A 20,459-nucleotide genomic window follows, 5' to 3' on the forward strand; every position below is an offset into this window, starting at 1 on the left:
TAAGAATTCCTTTGAGCTCCCTGCGCGGAGGAAGCTCTGGCACTGCAGCCGGCGTGGGAACAGCTGGCTGTTTGGCAGGGGATTTGGAATGCTTGGCAGGGGACAGGAGCTGCATGCTAAGAGGAGATGGAGAGGAAGAAGAAGAAGGAAGAGAAACTGCGGGTGGAGGCGGAGGATGTGGTGGCAACAGAGGAGGGGATGGAGGTGGTGGTGGCAGTGGAGGTGGCAGCTGTGGAGGTGGGGGTGGGGGAATTTTAGGCGGATCTGGAATGCTTTCTACATTTTCTTTGGTCTGAGGAGCTAGAAAACTTTGGCAAAGTGGTTTCTTTATCCTAGAAGACGGAGGAGTTGGTTTGCGAGTTGGTGGAGGAGAATGTTCTTGAGGGTCGTCGTGGTGAGTGACGATTACAGCGGGGACCACGGCAGCCTCCGCTTCAACTCCTTCAGCACAAGGTGTTGGAGAGGACAGAGGGGAGGAGCGAAGGTGGGGAGAAGCCACCACACTTTTGGGAGACTGCTCTGGAGCATTCTCTCCCTCCTGGACACCGGTGCTGTGCGTGGGCGACCGTGCGGATTTCACTTCGGGAGACCTGACTTGCTTCATTTCCTGCAGCGCCTCAAACTGCCTTGCCTTCTCCTTCACAGTCAGCTTGGGGCCACTGATCTTTTGGAAGAGTGGACTGCTGACATCATCACTGCTATCGGGGTTTTCAGCTCCTTCCTCCTTGACTGTGAGTCTCTGCTGCTGCCACTGGATGGGGTCCATGATAACCGGCCTACCCAGGGACCCTGACATGTGCCTCCTGGTCAGGTGAGTGGGCACTGTCCATGCCCGATGGCTGCCCCCAAAAGTGGCCTCTCTCCAGGCCAGTCTTGAAGGAGAAAGAGTATCTAAAGTATCATTCCTTTTCCGTAGGAACCCAGCGGCAGCGGGGCTTTGAGGGAGACCTTCCACGTACAACGGGTTTCGGGTTGTTAGCGGGTTCTCATCAGACAAAAAAGTGATGTTACTCGAGGATTTGGGGAGGTTATTGTTCAGGGATCCATTGATATTGGATTGCTTGTGAGCCTCTATAGCACGGGAAGCAAAGCTGCTTATAACTCTCTGTCGGTCTCCTTCTTCTAAGACTGACTTTTTTCCCCTGCTTTGTTGGAAATGGTAGAGAAGAAAAAGACTTGAAAGAAAAGAAGATAATCACATGTGAGGAAACATGCATGGACATAGGTACTTATGAGAGAGAGAAAAAAAGAACTTATGTCATGAATCAGAGCCATTAAATCACTTTTAGCAAACTACAACCCAACAGCAAGAGCACATCTACTACTGGCAAGACATTTACTTTTGCATCTTCTTTAAGGGGGAAGGAAAAAAAAAATTAAAACAAGTTGCTGCTTGTTTTAATTTGAAGCTGCATAGCTACTTGGTGAGTTCCAAAATAAATTCACTTCTCATTAAAAAAACCTCTTAGATTTCAAAATTATCAGTTAATATTGTGGCCTATCCACCTAGAAACACGAAACATCACAGAAGTATCACTATGTGAATGAATTTAATCTCTTGTGTGTATGAATTTCATGTTCATCATGTTGAACCCAATGAAAAGCCCCTGTGGTTGGGTAACATCCAATTTCTACACCAAAAGTGGGAGGTCTCGCCACTTTCTGAACTGCATCTGTCACCTCCCAGTGCCTCATTAACTTCCTCCCTCAAATGTTTTTCATATCAAAACCTTCTGAGCAGATTTGAAAAGAAACAGAATTTAAAAATGAACACCCCCAAACTGCCTGCTAGAAAAGTGCCCTTAGAGGCCTATTTTAAATAATGCTCACTGCAGGCTGAAGTGGGATTTATTTTTTCTCAAAATTTTATGACATTTATTTTTTCTCAAATAAAAGAGAAATTTAACTCTGTTTCAGGCAGAGATAAAGTACAGCATGAGTAGCAATCTTATCTACCTGCACAAATTAAAATACTGTTTAAGACTGGTTTTAGTGACTTAGAGATGTCCAGTATTTTCACACAAGTTTTGAGTTAAAAATTCTAAGCCTTGCCTCTACCAAAATTTGAATTTTGGTAACAGAATGGGAGGAAAAAAAAAGGAGTTTTCCATGATTCTGTGAATGTTGGAAAATGAAATTTTAGACATCTTGGTCACATCATTACATGGGTTTTGGTGGTGTTGTTTCACATCTCAGAAAACACAACTAAATCCAAATTAATGAGAAATTAATTTCTAGTGGTTATATATTCCCTAGTAAAATTGAAAGGGAAATTTAAATACCTAGAAGGAGTTAATTAAGAAATCTTTGTCTTCCTCCACGTTATTTACGATGTAAAAATCCCCTGAGGGTTGTATTTAACTACAAAACACTTTCGTTTCTTGTGTTTTCTTTTTTGATCAGGGGATCACCCAGGCAGGGAAACCCCAGCTACCCAATATTCCAGGGAGCCAGGAGGACTGGAATTCCCACACAGAACCCAGGGATCATTATCCCATTTGCTAAAAAAAAAAAAAACCCAGCAAATTCCACAAATTGAATATACTCTCCCCAAGCACTGCAGTTTGCCAGAGCTGGGTGTGCCTAAGGCTTCCTCTGGGAAGAATGAATAAAAATAATTAACTTCAAATTAATTTGAGAATCCCAGAATGGTTTGGATTGGAAAGGATCTTAAAGGTGACCTAGATCCAAGCCCCTGCCATGGGCAGGGACACCTTCCACTATCCCAGCTGCTCCAAGCCCTGTCCAACCTGGCCTTGGACACTTCCAGGGATCCAGGGGCAGCCACAGCTGCTCTGGGCACCCTGTGCCAGGGCCTGCCCACCCTCCCAGGGAACAATTCCTTCCCAATATTCCATCTATCCCTGTCCTCTGGCAGTGGGAAGCCATTCCCTGTGTCCTGGTCCTCCATCCCTTGGAATTGTTTCTGTGTATTTCTTGTCAGCTCCTTCAGGCACTGGAAGGCCACAGTGAGGTCACCCCAAAGCTTCTCCTCTCCAGGCTGAACAATCCCAGCTGTGCCAGCCTTTCCTCCCAGCAGAGCTGCTCCATCCCTCTGATCATCCTGGTGCCTCCCCTGGACTCTCTCCAGCAGCTCCAGGTCCCTCCTGTGCTGGGCCCCTGAGCAATAAAGGAACTCTGATTTCTGAACAAGCCAAATTTGAGGTCAGCCAAGCACTTCATCTACTGAGGGGCATCTACAGAGAAGCAGTGACTGAACTTGAAGGAGCCCCTCCAGCAGAAGGTGCCACCACCTTTCTGCCACTGGAGCAGATTATTTCAAAAGCTCCTCAGCCTCTTCCTCGCTCTACAAGAGGCCTCTGAGAGCTGAGGTGACCCCACCATGTTTTTCTGTTTGTGTGGAGCTGTTTCTATCACTGAGGGCCAGAGAGTTCAGTTTCTGTGAACTCAGACTCTACAGGCCTTGCATGGGATTGGAATTGACAGCCAAGGAAGGTTTAAACCCAGCCATAAATCCATGAACTCCCAGCAATCTTCTGTTCATGTTCAGTATTGGTTTGGATTTTTTTGACCCTTTGGATTCAGAAATAATGCCTTTCAAGTTCAGCAATCACCCTTCCTCTCTCTGCTTCCAAGAAGAGGGATAAAGAAGCACAGAAGTATTGGAACTTCCCAGTAAATGTCTTTCCTGCTCAATGGACAAATAAAATATGAGCTTCACCTTGCAAGGCTGGATGGGAATTTCTGGAAGGAAAATTAACTAATTTCTACCAGCTACAAATACTAAGACAATGAAATAAGCTTACTTACTGATGCCTAAGGATCCAAAGACAGGGAAAAACGAAAATGGTGAGACAAGGCAGATTTAAAACTAAAGAGCTTTGTTCCATTTCATTTGCTACAAACACCAAAGAAAGCAAACAAGACACTGCAAATGAAAGATGACAAACTTAGGACAACTAAAACAGGGAAAAATATACTAAAACTCATGAAAAATGGCAATAAAAGATTTTTCCCAAATACGAATTTCCTAAGGTATACCTGCAGTAAAATATTTAATGGGGAAGAAAAAGTTAATTTGTAATTTTATTTACTGAAGCCTGTTATTTCCTTGCAAATCCTATGGATTTTGATTTATCTTTGAAGGATTTCTGTGTTTAATCAGTTCCTCAGCATGACGGATAAGCCTTGGTTGTATGCAAAGACATCTGAGAGAAAATATTCCAACTACAGCAGCTTTTTTGGTGCAATGAAGACTATTTTTTGTCCAAATTAACATAAACCTAAGCCTCAAAGTCAATACTGCAGATCTGGGAACTGGCACCTCTTTGGGGCAGTACTAAACCCCAAAAAACCTTTGCAGATAAAACACAGCACAACAAGGCTTTTTCTGGGTTTAGTATCACATAATTAATTTCAGCAGAAATTTGGTTTAGTGCAAAAAAAAGTGAATTTTGTCCAGCTGGCACCTCCCTGCATAAGGGTACAGATGTGACTCACAAAGAGAAGTGCTCCTATTAAAAAAAACTTTTTTCACATGTTTTACTTCCCTTTCTGCCCAAGCATAACTTGATAAAGGCAAAAGGCAAAAATTCAGCTCTGAGGAGAAACTATTCCTGCTCCTAGCATTTTTTAGCCCCCTATTTACCCATAAAAGCTCAAGCCCTGGAATTATTTCACATGCAGAGACTGCACTCAGTTGTCCAAGAGTTAAAGCTCTGTCATGACCCTGTAACATTTTATAAACTCCATCACAGCGGCTGGAAAATTTCAACTTTCTGAAATTTCATCACAACTGAAAACAGAGCAATCCTCATTTCCACCATCCACTCACTCCCTACCTGCTCCAAATATTATTCAAGCTGGGCTCTTCAGCACTCCTTGGTTTTCAAATATAAATAGAGATGAGGAAGTGTGGCAAAGCTTATCAACAGCCTCCCCAGTATCAGACAAATAATAACTGTCTGGAGTATTTTCCTACTGAGGGTTAAATTGCTATTGGAGTCCATCAACTTCAGGTTTACAGAGGCATGAAAAGAAAGGCAGCCTTGCAAGATTATTATTTTATGAGCGTGTAAGAGGTAAAAGATGCGTTTATTGAGCTACCAGGGGTTTCTGTGCTTTGACAGTTCCTTTAATTTCAATATTTAAACAGGTTTAAACTTAGAACAAAAAAAAAAGCCGTAACAAACTGAGCACTTCTGACTATAGGAAATGGGGACTTTAGGGCAGCAATTTTCAGGGAATTATCATTTCAGATGTGTGCAATGGATAAGAATGGATTTTATTGGATGTGTTTAGTCAACACCTTTGGAAAATGTGGAATGATGGCCTGGATGTGTCAAGGAATCCAATCCTGGCAGCAGTGACCTGCTGTAGTATCTTGTTCTTAGGAAAACCGTCTAGTGAAACCTTTTTTCCCACTTGAAGTCTCTTATAGGTTCCCCCATGCATTACAAGAAGATTAAATTGTTTTTTCCCACCTTCCAGACCCAGCCTGTTTCTTTTCTGGATATTGGAGAACCCCAAGCAGCTGAGGAATGAGGAAAACCTTATGCACAGAGACTGCATGAAACGATTTCATAGAATGCCGGAATCCTAGAATAGTTTGGACTGGGAGGGACCTTAAAACCCATCTCATTCCACCCTCTGTCATGAGCAGGGACTCCTCCCACTAACCCAGGTTGCCCGAGGCAGTGATTTTCTGGATGGATCTCAAGGAATACTCACATGGTGCTATCTCCAAGCTCCTCATAGAGGTTGTTTGCCACGGCTCCAGTTGGTTTTCCTGCTGGAAGAGCCATCTGGATCCTTGCAGTCTTGGCACACTCAGCCTGTCGCCTTTGGAAGGCCACGGGAAGAAGGAGAAATACTCATCAGGAACACCCCAAAACACGCCTCCAAAAAAATGCCAAAAGGTGAGGTTTTCTATGTTCTTGCCCTGTGGTTAATAAACACCCCTGGATTTTGTCTTCATCAAAGTAGTAACATGATAATTTTCTCCTGGATTTTCCAGCTCCTGGTTGTTCTGATTTGGTGGAATCCCATAGTTTCCCAGATTCCAGAATGGTTTGTGTTGGAAAGGACCTTAAAAAGCCCATCCAGTGCCATGCCCTTCCATGGGCAGGGACACCTTCCACTATCCCAGGCTGCTCCAAGCCCCAGAGTCCAGCCTGGCCTTGGACACTTCCAGGGATCCAGGGGCAGCCACAGCTGCTCTGGGCACCCTGTGCCAGAGCCTGCCCACCCTCCAGATAAGAACTTCTTCCCAATATCCCATCTAAACCTACTTCTTTCAGTTTGATGCCACTCCCCCTTAACCACTCAGAACTCATTTTTCTTAGTGGAAAAATGCTGGGAAATTTCTGTTCCATTAACAATTTTTCCTGAATTTTTTTTTTTTTTTTTTTTTTAATATGGTGTAAAATCACTGCAGAATAAATTTCTGTTCTCTGTCTAGAAAACAAAGCTACTCGTGTGGGGAGCACCACTGGGGTGATGTGGCTGCTATACCCCAATGACACCAACTAGCCATATAAATAAATCACTTTTAAACTCCTCACCCCAGGAGTTCAGGAGCAAGCTGAGTACAGAAATTAAAAAACAACCAACCCCTTACATTTAATAAGTTTTGTTAACAAAATTTGTCAGTATTCCTGTGGAAGCTGGAAGAAACAAAGCTGGAAATAAATACTTACTCCTTGAATCTGTTTGGTTGCAAAAAAAGAGATAAAAAGGAAGGTTAAATAAATTCTACTTCCAACAACTGCCCATAACAGCGACATAACAGCAGTAATAAACTACAGGCTACTTAATTATTCCACACATCAAATTCCAGAATTAATGACTTGTTTAAAGGATCAGAACTTCCAGAGCTGAACAGCATTTGGCTGCTATTTTTGATCCCCTGGAAACAATTCTGTAGTCAGCAGAAATACGAATTACAGCAGGGAATAAAAGCGAGACATGAAAACATGAATATTTCTCCTGGTTTTTTTTTTTAAGCAGGCACATTTTTAGATGTGTTTCTTTATAATGAATTATTTTTATATAACGATATAAATAATATAATTGTTATTTTATTTATATCTTCCCACTTTACCATATTTCAAAACTGTATATAAAATACTTTTCATAATGAAGAAGCATTATTTTTTGTTATTATTTAGAAGATGTCATTCTTTTGTGATTAGTAAACAATAAATAATTTATAAGTACCTTACAGGTTTGTGCTGGATACTAGATTTCAAAGGAGTCAGTTTTAGATTTATTACTAAAGAAATATTTCAGGAAAAATACTGAGATTCCTTTGGAAAAGGAGTGAAAACGGCTGGAATGCAAAAACAAACCATAAGGCTCAGGATTTTAAATTAACTCTAAAATTCCTTTCATTTTCTTTGGCACTCTCCATAAAACCACAATTTATTCACAATGGGCTGCTATAAATCCCACTCCGAGTCAGATTTCTAGATGGGAAAAATGGGATTTTTGGATGAAATGAATTTAAACAGATTCCTGAGAGCTCCTAAAAGAGATTGATGATGTTCAGATAATCTAACAGATGCCAAGGAAAAATGAGGCAGTTTCATTTCTTTCAGGAATCTGTAATTCAGATAACAGCCACCAACCAATTGCAAGATAAACTGGCTCATGGAAGCAAATTTTCCATAGAATTCTGAGAGAGGAAGAGCAGTTTGTGAATGACCTGCCATCTCAATGCTGCAGAAGTTGGTCTAGCTCTTCCAAACTTTTTTAAAAGAAGTTCTTTAAAAGGTTTTTTCTCTTCACCCGAAATAGAGAAAAGGGGATGTGAATATAATCATTAGTTAAAGAATAAATGAGTGAATAATTGGATTTATAAATCTATGAACCGGACTATAATGTATAGGTAAATTTATGAATATAGTATTTAGTCAAAGAATAAATCTATGAATAGATATATATATTTAAATAAATTAATAGGTATGAAGCCTTTAAGTCCAAATGCATTGATTTTATATATGAGTAGACCTGAAAATTTTAGTTGAGAGGAACTCGTTGCAGATGTTGATTTGAATTAATTTATCAGCCGATTACTGAAATCTTTTCAGTGTATAAGAGGCAAGAGAAAATATCAAAAAATATTTCAGATGTTGCCCTAAAATCACAGAAAACCATCTCTCCAGGAAACATATGCAATTAAGAAGCTCAGGAAAAAATAGTTTAGGATTTAAGAAAAAACATCCTCTAATTTGATTTTTGATTCATTGCTTGAAAAAAAGCACCTTTTCCTCAATCATTTTTTTGGTTTTTTTATGTATGGAATTCAGCTCTGAATTGTCACTTCTGTGTCCAACACCTGCGTTTTGAGCCAGTGTTTTGGCACAAAAATCCTGCACCATGTTAGGAAGCCCCCATGTTCATCACACCAAACACTGGGCAACCCTTGTGGTGAGCAGGGGATTAAACCCAGAAATTAATTGACATAATATAGATAATACATACAAAATATTATAGAAATAGGAAATAATAAATAGAAATTAATATCGCGGTGACGAATAATCATCAAAGCAGCTCTGCTATGAAATGCAGCAGCTCTACTGCGACATGACAAGCCCTGGGAGGGGAGAAGAAGGGTACTCACTGCCGGTAGCTGACCATGACGATGAGGATGGCTGGCATGCAGCACAGGATGATGATGACAGCCAGGGCTAGCAGTGCCCCCTCCGTGTAGCCCACGGCCTGCGCCTGCTTCTTCACGTTGGCCACCACGTCTGGTGTGCGGATCTCCAGGATTCGCCCACCCTGGCCCAGGTAGGGCTGGAACTCCTTGTTGATATCCAGCAGTTTGCCATCCAGGAACCTTCAATGGGACAAAAACACCCCACTATTAGGGCCAAGTTCATGAAGAGAGTTTTAATTACGGCGGGTTAATAGCCCAATGAAGCACCTATATTGTCTTTGTGGGCCTTGGAATGGTGGCAATTCCCTGTAATCCCGGTGTCAGGGAGAATTCAAATGTACTTAACACCAGGACACAGTTTAAACACTGAAATGAAGGGCTGAGCTGAGCTTATCCTGATTTCCAGGGGCACAAAGTTATCACTGGCATCACAAAGGCCTTGCTTTTCCTTCTCTGCTTTGATCTCAAGAATCAACCAACCATTCCTGGACACATTCCTGAGGACCACTCTGCCCAAAAGATCACCTTGGTCTTGCCCAAGGCAGAGGTGGCGTCACCATCCCTGGAAGTGTTAAAAAAACCCATGGATGTGGCACTTGGGGACATGAGGTCGTGGTGGCCTTGGCAGTGCTGGGCAATGTTGGATTTGATGACCTCAGATGTCTTTTCCACCCTTAATGATTCTATGGTTGCTGTTACCCTAAAATCAGACAATTTTCAGAGGATTTGCTCAGCTCCTTAGGGAAATTCTTTGCTGGACAAAAAATACATTGTCCAAGGCTTTAACTTCTGAAGTAAAATAAAAATCCTTGGATCACTCCAGACGTGAGGATTGAGTGTCTCACAAGCTGCCCAGCTCCAAAGACAAAAGTAAGAAATGTGTTTAGATGGAGGGTCCTAAAAGGTGGGAGCTATAGCAAAATTCCACATTCTTTACATGTACACTGGTTCTCCTGGAGAAAAATGAGGGGAAAAAATCCTCCAGAAAACTTCAAATAAAGAATAACAAAAAGCTTCTGTAAGTATTTTTGTGTATAAACTCTGAATATAGCTTTGATTTCCTTACTCTGATCATGAGACAGAAATTCCACTCCTCAAAGACCATTTCTGCAAGGGCAATAATTTCTTACAATTGACTTCCCCTCAGATTAATTTCCTGATAAATCTTCGTAGCATTTCTTGTCCCTGTTTTTAATTTTGGAAATCTGGGGAGAATCCATTCTGCTCAGGGTGTGTAACAGATGAACTGTATCTCAGCACAAGCAGAACAGTTCGTCCTGAATCATGAATTTGGGCTGGTTTCATGATACTGAGGGCAACGAGGCTGCTCACCCCCACCCTCACAAAGGTGTCTGGAAGAATAATTCCCATTCCTGATGCCTTTCATAAGCCATTTCCTTGGTACTTGAGAAAAAAAACCCTTTTCCAAGCTAAATGATAGCATAAAGTGGATATAAACATTCTCTTGCTGCTCACTAGATGTCACTGGTGCATGTCCCTCATCCTTTGAGCTGGCAAAAGCCTTCTCAGCAGGACGGCATTAAATCCCTGGATGATTTTAACCATCTCTCCTGGTTGAAATTCCTCTGGCATTTTCCCGACAGAGCCTTTTTAACAGGTTCGTAACTCAGCCGTGAGCGTTTACTCCGTGATGGAACCTGACACGTTGTGCAGGAGCTTCACACAGTTTCTTTTTAACAGGGGACATTTTCCACTTAATTTATGCAGGAGGAATTTGTTGGATTCAACTGGTTTTTATGCTCCAATAAATCAAAGCCTCTTCCCTTTAAAAGATAGGAAAGGAGGCTGAACGTTTCAGTCTGGGAAATTATCTGAGTGCCCTCAGAGTCTTTTAGGGGGTTGTGGAAGAGGCAGGGCATAGTGAAGTACAGGTACTATTCAAGCCCATTTTTGGGGTGTAATCAAACAGATTTGGAGCAAAAATCAGATAAGGAGTGGCTGAGGGAGCTGGGAAAGGGGCTCAGCCTGGAGCAAAGGAGGCTCAGGGGAACCTTCTGGCTCTGCACAACTCCCTGACAGGAGGGGACAGCCAGGGGGGGTCGGGCTCTGCTGCCAGGGAACAGGGACAGGACAAGGGGAAACGGCCTCAAGCTGTGCCAGGGAAGGCTCAGGTTGGACACCAGGAGGAATTTCTCCATGGCAAGGGAGCTCAGGCCTTGGCAGGGGCTGCCCAGGGAGGTTTGGAGTCCCCATGCCTGGAGGTGTTGATAAACTGTGTAGATGTGAAGACGTGGTTTAGTGGTGGGTTTGGAAGTGCTGCATTTAAGGGTTGGACCTGATGAGCTCAGAGGTTCTTTCCAACCTAAATTACTCTGTTTTATGAGATCCCTGATTAACAAAAACTTCAGGTAATCAATCATAACAGTCTGAAGGAAGAATACGGATCTCTAGTGTCACCCTGAAAAATAAGCCTTCTGATTTTGTTTTAGACACTTTACCGGGAAAGTAACTATAAACATAGATGTGTCTACATTTCTTCTAAGAAAATTCTTTTGATGGATGTTTCACATGACCAGTGTGATTAGGAAAGTGGTAACTTAATTATCCCATCCCTGGTCATCGTCAAGAATCTATAAATACCGGAGTCAAGAGAATAAAACTCTCGTTTTTCTGTCACCCACTAAGAAGCGTTTGTGTGAATCATTCCATGTCCTTTAATAACACTCTAGTTGTGTATCAGTTTTACAAAGTACAGGACAGGGAAAATTCTGCATGACTTGATAGACACATGTGTTTTACCCCCTGGCACTGGCTGGTACATCCACAACTTCTAAATAATGCCTTTGTTTTCCAGCAAAACATTTTCCTGGATTTATTGTGGGATTAATATTATGTATTACGAGAGCCTCATGCTTTGGTTCATGGTGACAACTGTGACTCTGTTCAGCTTGGTGACCTGCTGTGTGCACCCTCTTCTCCTAACTCCAGCTGCTTTGGGTTTGGATCCCTGACTCCTGCCTGTATCCCTGCAGTTCTCCATCTGCTATTCCACCTCATCCTCAATTCCCCTCGCATTTGACCTTCACAATTATTTTTAAACAGTGACAGGTTCACAAGAAATTCCATTAAATCAGAGCCTCCACTCTGCTTTAGAAGCAGGAACACAGCAGGTGTTCCCAAAAAACACATTCCGGAAAAGCCACAGGTATCTTCCAATACACAATCATTTGGTGTAAAAACCCCAGCTGGCAGAAGTCACTAATTCTGTGCTGTTGGTCCTGGATACATCATGGAATTGCTGAACACTTGGAAAATCACCTGTGTGCATTTATCTTCCTTATTAGTAATTACATGTTTAAAACTGGATGTTCTGTTCCTTTCGGACTTATTCACCTTTCTCCCATTATATACAGTTTATTAAATGATCCCTTCTCCCACTGATCCCTTTTCTGTCAGATCCAGAGCAGACTCTTGGCTGGCAGACTCACGGTCTTGGCTGGTTGGGACTCACGGCTTCCCAGTGAGGGGACAACCACTGCTGAAGTGTCCTCTGACCATGGCAGGAGGAACCCTGAGCCATCCCCTCTGAAATCCAGCTCCCAGAAGGGACCTTTATCTTTTTAGGAGGTCAGAATCTTAGCTTTGGGTACATCCCTGGCACAAATCTTCTGAGGGTCTCCCACTTTCCAGTGAAAACTTGGGAAATCCAACTGCAAAACTGTCTCCTTACTCCAGTGAGCTGACAGTCACTCACCTCTACCCTAAAGCCGGAGAAGCATTCCCTGGGATTTTGGTGATTTAAATATTTAAAAGCTTTTGAAGAGGAGAAAAAAACGCTCCTAAAAATCTGAGTGTGCAGGCACAGGGAGCATTTTAATGAAGTTGTTTCTCAGATGAATCCCCCTACCTTTCCTGTTAGAAACTCTGACTTTTAAGCCATCTTAGCTCTATTCTGCCCTGGCTACTTCACTGGACATCCGAACATCCTTGAGAAGACATTCCAGTATTTCCAAAGGGCACCAAAAGGAAGAGGGACATTTTTTTCTGACCATGAAGAGAGCCTGCAAAAGGAAAAATTTATTTTTCCTGGAATTCAAAGAGCCAACTCTCTCCCTGTTCAGGTAACAGCTGATTTACATATCCTGATAGTAGTGAATTTAGTGACAGTTGTTCAAAGGGAGGAGGAAAAGGGTGTCAGAATCTTGAATAAACTGGGAAAACATCACAATGACTCCATTCTTGGAATGACCAATACTGGGACAAGTGACCACAAACACACAGAGCATCATTGAGACCTGAAAAGACTGAATGCCCATAGGGACACCTAAAAACAAATGCCAGGAGAAGGAAGGAGGCTCTATTGCTACCCCCTGAAAGTTGTTGTTGCTATTAAATATATTTAATATAAAAATTTTATATAAAATATTCATTTTTTATATACCTAGTTCAGAAAAATTATGCTGGAAAACTGGAGTGAGTTCAGAGAAAGGTATAGGTGATTAGAAGAATTAAAACAGCCCAGAGGAGAACATCTCAAGAATAAAAAAAATACATAGGATGATGTGAACATAAGCCTAGACCTTGGTGGAACACAGGAATTTAAAGCACCAATGGATGCTTGAATTTTGCACCCAAAGTTATAATAAAACTGAGCCTGGAAAAACTAAAAAAAGAAGACAAAAGGCCTAATTTTTGACATGGAATTAACCTGCAATAACAACCCCCAGGTTGTAATTGATTGGATTTTCCAGTGCAGTTGCTTTGCTGACAGACATGTTCAAAGGAGAATTAATTTGAGGAGCTCCCAAACTTGCTCAGATTGATCTCAATTATCTTTCCCAGCCTATAAAATCTGAATATCTGTAGAGCTTTCCTATGCTGCAGTTCACCTACAGCTCACCAGGAGCTCAGGAAGAAGCCCTTTTCCAGCCCCATTTCCCTGCAGCCTTTTCCTGCCAGGCTGCTGAGGATGTGCTCAGCACAGAAGAGCCAGGTGGGGTTCTCACCGAGAGAAAAACCAGCACCAAGGTGGAACATGTGAAAAAACAAAACCAGCAACAACAAAAAAAGGTTTTTTCTTCCTTTAGAAGAAAAATCTGATGTGCATTTGGAAGAGCCTGATCTCCTGTGTAGAAGTGTGCACAGGGAAATGTCCCAGTTGGTTTTACATGAGGTGCAACCCACTCTCCTCTCCTCTCCTCTCCTCTCCTCTCCTCTCCTCTCCTCTCCTCTCCTCTCCTCTCCTCTCCTCTCCTCTCCTCTCCTCTCCTCTCCTCTCCTCTCCTCTCCTCTCCTCTCCTCTCCGAACCTCTCCGAACCTCTCCGAACCTCTCCGAACCTCTCCGAACCTCTCCTCTCCGAACCTCTCCTCTCCTCTCCGAACCTCTCCTCTCCTCTCCGAACCTCTCCTCTCCTCTCCGAACCTCTCCTCTCCGAACCTCTCCGAACCTCTCCGAACCTCTCCTCTCCTCTCCGAACCTCTCCTCTCCGAACCTCTCCTCTCCTCTCCTCCCCTCCCCTCCCCTCCCCTCCCCTCCCCTCCCCTCCCCTCCCCTCCCCTCCCCTCCCCTCCCCTCCCCTCCCCTCCCCTCGAGTCCCCTCTCCTCGAGTCTCCTCTCCCTCTCCTCTCCGAAACTCTCCGAAACTGTGCGAAGCCTGCAGGTCAACTCAGCAGCTCCAAAGCCTGAAGATCACACAGGATTTTGGGTACATAAGGAAGGAAATTCCTTGGAGGAATTTCAGTTGGAAGCTCCTCACAAGGTGGACAAAACCTATTACAAGCTGTCGTGGGGACAATGCCTGAATCATGTGGATTGGGACAATTTAGCCCAAGGCACTGGACTGAACTAGGAAGTGGCAAACTCCCAAGGTATCCATAGTGGATATCCATGCAGCAGCTGTTTCAATGGATTTTTCTGTTCCCGTTGTGCTGAAGCAGCTTCTAACAGACCAACAGATTCCTAAACTATCCATGGAAATAGAGGGAGATCAATAAAGCAAATACTCACTTAAAAAGTTCGTTCCTCATGATGGCTCTGTTGGTTTGTGGGTCGATGGCGTAGACCATGAGGTCAGACTTGGTGTAATCCTCCTCAGAATATCCATCCCCAAACCTCCGTGCTCCAATGGATTCCACCACGACCGTCGCCCCCGGAATCTGGTCCTGGACATAGCGTTCCAAAATCCTAAAGGGAAGACGGAGCTAGAAAGCTGCAGTGATTGATTTGTGCCACTCATCACTGACCCCAGTCCAAATGAGGTACTGATAGGCAAAACCCATAGGATAAGAAGGATTTTGACCTTCAGAGCACTTTTAAAAAGGAATCGCTGCTCCACATAACCTCTGAAATGCTGAACTCCTGAGAAAAGCTCAGCAGTGCTCAGAGAGGTCTTCAGAAATTGTGTCCTTAAGTCGAGCTCTTTGTATTTATGACCCCAGTCGAGTTTTAAAATGGCTCATGAGAATCACCACCTATATTTCACACAAAATCCCCTTGTCAGCCTTTTATTAAGTTATATGATTCCAGCACTTCCATTCCAGCCTTCCACAGGGTGCATTCCATAAATTTTCACCCAGAGAAACAACCACTTGAACAATTTTTGGTGGGATATTTCATCCAGTCCTCCAATATCACACAACATTTCAGGGGCTGCAACACCTGCTGCTCCAAAAGGCACCAGGTTTTACAGGCAGGAGGAAATTGGAATATTGGGCTGACACTTTTACCACAGGAAATAAAATCAAGTAAACTGCAGCAGGATTCCACAAGCAGGGGAAAGAAAGGCTCATAGAATTTAGAGATAACAACAGTATCGACAAAAAACAACAACAACCAGACTTGCTAAAGGTTCATGAGGTTTCCAACATGGGACAAAGAAAGGTTTGCTCAAAGCCCACAGAAAGTTTTATAAAGAAGGGCATAAATGTAAATATCATCAACTCTGCACCCCAAAAAAAAGGAGGGAGAAATAAAGCAGAGGATTTGGAAGCGTAAAAGTTCCACATAAACTTATAAGAAAATATTGGGCTAATTGATATGATCAGAAAATCACAAAGCAATAGCTGAGCTGTGAGGGAAAAGCAAGAGAACTACAAGAATGTGTTGCCTGGTCCATCAAGGATGCACCAGGGTGTGGAGGAAGACACGTCTCCCACAAAAAAAGGACATCAGTGACTTTAAAATGTCACAGTTAAAGTTTAACACAAAACTTTCTGCAGTTGCTGAGGTTGTGTTTTTGCTGTTGTGGGTTTTTTTTTCTGACACAAGATTTCCATCAGCTCCTGATTTTTCAAGACTCCTGATTCACATTTATCCAAGGAACATCTCTCTCTTTGTGTGGAAATTTAGTGTGCCCTGAAAACCCATTGTAAGCTTTTAAGTTTTTCTATAAGATCTTGAAAAATTCAAGTATGTCAGAGCCAGGTCATACCTGAGGAGTGAATACATAGAATTACTGCAGAGTAAATAGGGATACAGATTGGCTGACACAGTGCCTGTGGAGTGGTGTCCTCTGAACAAGCTCTCCTGTTGTTTGCAGATATGGAAAACTCTACTTATCTCTGCTTCTGGCATGCTCTGCACATGCAGCCAAGGTGAGAACCTGTCACAGACACCTCGGCAACAATAATTCCCCCAGGGAAAACCTGACAGGACCAACTTGGGATATGAAGATTATATAAAATCCCACCAAATATGAAGGGAGTGAAAATGGCTAAGAAGAAACCACAACTATTCTTAGAAGGGTGTTTGGCACAAAGTGTCAGGCAGAACAAACATGTAAAGGACTTGCCTCCATAATTAGCATTTAATCATCTTCTCTTGCTGCAGGAGGAGATGCTTTCCATGGAATCACAGAATCCCAGAATCCAAGCTGTGCCTGATGCCCACCTTGTCCCCAGCCCAGAGCACTGAGTGCCACGTCCAGCCCTTCCCTGGACACCTCCAGGCATGGGGACTCCAAACCTCCCTGGGCAGCCCCTGCCAAGGCCTGAGCTCCCTTTCCATGGAGAAATTCCTCCTGGTGTCCAACCTGAGCCTCCCCTGGCACAGCTTGAGGCCGTTTCCCCTTGTCCTTTTCTGTTTCCTTGTACAGAACTCTTACTACAATGAAGACAGGAATGCTCTGTCGGGCTGGAAAGTTATAATGTAGGGTCACTTCTGTCAGAATCAGTAACAACATTCCCTTTCCTCAGAAATTCCTGGCATCCTACTGGAATTCATTGCCTTTGATAATATCTTTGTCTAAAACATTATTAAAACTGAAGAACAAACAGAATGTTTTGAAAAGGGATGGAGGGACAGGACACAGGGAATGACTTCCCAGTGCCAGAGGGCAGGGATAGATGGGATATTGGGAAGGAATTGTTCCCTGGGAGGGTGGGCAGGCCCTGGCACAGGGTGCCCAGAGAAGCTGTGGCTGCCCCTGGATCCCTGGAAGTGTCCAAGGCCAGGCTGGACTTTGGGGCTTGGAGCAGCCTGGGATAGTGGAAGCTGCCCCTGCCCAGGGCAGGGGGTAGAATGAGATGCATGTTAAGGTCCCTTCTAAACCAAGTAAGTCTGGAATTCTGTGGTATCACTTCCTGAGAAATGGGTACACTGCAGCCACTGGCTACACTGACATTGCAGGACACCCCACAAAGTCCAGAGGAATGGCAGCAGTGTTCAATTTGAAACACACGAATTGCAAGTTTAGTTTAAAACAGAGAATAAAATCATACTGAAGACTGAAAAGCTGCAATTAAGGAATTCACTTAAAAATAGGGCAGTTACCTGTAGAGTTATTTGAAAAATTCTTCAGCTGAACTTGTGATGCTGAAAACACTGTGGTGTGTTAGAACTCCTCTGGAAATGGCCATTTACTTGGATTGGTACTCACAAAAAATAATTTTTTTTTTAGATTCCTTCTTTTAAATAACAACAGTGTCTGCAGCTGTGCTGTATTGATCAGCAGAATTCAAATTAAAATAAGTCTGTCACAAGGGTCATTCCCATCCTCCCAAGTGGTGTGGAAGAGGTGGAAGCAGGAGCAGAACAGGTGATGTGCCTTTACAACTGCTCCAAGTCCACTGGAGCTGCTCAGCAGTGAGGGAAATGCCTCCCAACACATCCCCCTTAGCACAGCTCTCCCGATTCTCAGCAGTGACACTGGACAAGAGGTGTTGCTCTGTCATTGAGGGATCCTGAGGCCCAAAGTTCCCTGAAAATCCTGAGATTATTTTTTTTTTTGCATCTTTAGATGCAAAATAAATGGAAAAACAAAACAATACAGGGGTGTTGGTCTGCTGAGCTGCCCCTTGGCTGGGGAATTCTGCTCCATGAAGTCCCAGAATGGTTTGGGTTGGAAGGAACCTTCAAGCCCATCCAGTGCCACCCCTGCCATGGGCAGGGACACCTTCCACTATCCCAGGCTGCTCCAAGCCCCAGAGTCCAACCTGGCCTTGGACACCTCCTGCCCTCCCAGGGAACAATTCCTTCCCAATATCCCATCTATCCCTGCCCTCTGGCACTTGGAAGTCAGTCCTCTGTGTCCTGTCACTTCCCACTTTTGTGAAATTTCCATCTCCACCTTTCTTGCACATCCTCTGTAGGGACTGGAAAGGGGCTTTCAGAAAATTCCTGAACTGGTACTTTTAGAACATCCCTGAAAGCAGCAGATTAAGGGGATAAAGCACCACATTCCCAGCCTGCTCTCAGTGCTATGTCATGTGTTTACATCCACACCTGAGGGTGCTGTATCCCCTTCCAGGCAGACAAGACTCTGGAGAAGAAAGGATTAAATTTAGGGGTTCACCCTGGCATCACAGCAGGAAGTTCTTTAGGAATTTAACAACCTATTGTGTTTTTGGAGCACATAAAATATTGTAAGAAATGGAAAAAAATAGCCCTCAAGCATTCCTTCTTTCAGGACTCAAATTACCAAAGACTTGGAATGAACAGTGTTGAAGATTCAGTATCCTGCATAATTTTTGGCCAAAATTCTAGTTCCAAAAAATAACCTGGTGCCGTAATAATGATAAATTTGTATTCTAGGTATTTGAAAATACAGATTTGGCAACCATGCAGAGCTGAGAGCATCCAGCCCCTGCCATCAGCATCAATACAGACTTTTCAAGTGCTTTAATTAACTCCTCTGCTATTCTATTCCAGCCAAATTCTGGCCGTGTGGAGTCTTTGTGAGATTAATAATTGACAATGAAACCCCTGGATTTTCAACTGGACTGACCCAAAGAGACAAGGACCAATTCCAGCCCTTCTGGTGCAGTCTGTGATAGATACACTGGGGTCCTGGCTCCCAGATTCCTTTTTACAACATAAATAGAGCTCAGGGAAGGGTCAGGGAAGGGTCTGCTCATCCTGTGGTGCCTAGGGTTTATTCCAAGCCTAAAAACATCCCTTTTTCATAAAACAGCCTTTCACAAAGGTTATTTTTCTATCACACATGTCCAGCAGGAAGAAGCAGCATGGAGACAATCCCCTCTGCATAGAATAACATATATAATATTTCATAATGATATTATTAATAATATTTAGAAAACAATTCAGAGCCAATGCCTTTATACCCACTTACCTTAATCCTATAAAAGAAGAGAATCAGAAATCATTAAGGCTGGAAAAAGCTTTTAATATTCAAGTCCCACTGTCACCCCAGCACGACTACTAGCAGATTGGTTTGCACACCAGAAAGGAAATTTACTTTCTTACACACTGCTGAAGTTGCTTTTCTTCTCTTTGTGCTCATCCTGTAAAATCCTGCACTCCAAAACCTCTACACACACTCCAACTTTTTATTTCAGCTTCATTTGTCCCAGTCACAGAAGGAACATTGCGCTCATCCGAAGAATAATACCCAGAGACATGTCCCCTCTGACCCCAAGGACAATCTCCAGATCTCAGCACAAAAGGGCTTTTCCTGCAATTGTCAGCAATTCCCAGGGAAAGCAGGAGTTTACAGCTTTATTCACTGCATTAGAGAGCTTTGGAGAGATCCATTACCACAACAACCCCGGGAGTTACGGAGAGCAGGAGCTCACTGAACCAGGGCTCCCTAGCTGCCAGGGCAAGTAGCAAGTGGAAAAGCTGGAGTTGTAGAAGCTTGGGTCTCTATTACCCAACTTAATAAAAGTGGCCTGCAGTTATTAATCATCCTGATTGCTCAGGAGGGAGGGTGGAACAGGCTCTGTGAACACTGCATCAAGCCCTTGGACACTCTCCCAGCAAAGCCAGACTGGCTGGACATGAAACAGGAGACAGCCACTTGGTGGCAAATGTCCCCCTAATCTATTTATCTCATCAGATTGGATCTATTTAATCTAATTCAATAAATTCTGTTATCATCTAATCAACTCTGTTTCTAAGTTCGCAGTTTAAAATTTGGAATGAAACATTACAGTGTGAAGAAGTGACAGAGAAAAAGGGGAGGGGAGGTGGAGTGGAGGGGTAGGAGCAAAGTGACCCCAAAATGTTCCTGTCAGAGAGGTAAGGGGTAAAGGACAAAGCAGCTACAGCTGGACCTGTGACTCAGGAACGTTTCATAAAAGACAGGAAAGCAAGTACCACCTATGGAGAGGGCTCAAGGGCAAGATCACTGCCACCACCTCAACAGGAAAACAGTCCAGTCAGCTGAAATTAGACTTAATTCAGTAATTATCTGGCAAAAATCATAAAGTGTGCACCAGAATGTGACTTCTGTGGGAAAAGTAACAAGACTGAGTGATTTATACCCTGCAGCTGAGATGTGCTCATTTTTTACCAATTCAGGGACAGAGGAGAAGAAAAAACACAACCGCAGGGAAATCATCCACATCTGAAACACTTCCCTGAAGAGAGAACTGTGTGTTCCAGCTACCAGATACAAAATTTATTGTCTCATATAC

General features: G+C 43.2%; 1 protein-coding gene across 2 annotated transcripts in view; it reads right to left on the minus strand.

Annotated features, from left to right (window-relative positions):
- Nucleotides 1-20,459, minus strand: part of PCDH15 (protocadherin related 15) — a 324,226-nt gene that overhangs the window by 13,196 nt on the left and 290,571 nt on the right. For both annotated transcript variants that reach the window (XM_058841858.1, XM_058841859.1), the window contains exons 29-31: nucleotides 14,593-14,769; nucleotides 8,585-8,803; nucleotides 5,692-5,802 (exon numbers count right to left, since the gene is read on the minus strand). In XM_058841858.1, the coding sequence (XP_058697841.1) occupies nucleotides 5,692-5,802; nucleotides 8,585-8,803; nucleotides 14,593-14,769 (507 nt within the window). The remainder of the gene's footprint in view (nucleotides 1-5,691; nucleotides 5,803-8,584; nucleotides 8,804-14,592; nucleotides 14,770-20,459) is intronic.

This window comes from Poecile atricapillus, chromosome 6 (assembly GCF_030490865.1).
Source record: "Poecile atricapillus isolate bPoeAtr1 chromosome 6, bPoeAtr1.hap1, whole genome shotgun sequence".
Lineage (NCBI taxonomy): Eukaryota > Metazoa > Chordata > Aves > Passeriformes > Paridae > Poecile > Poecile atricapillus.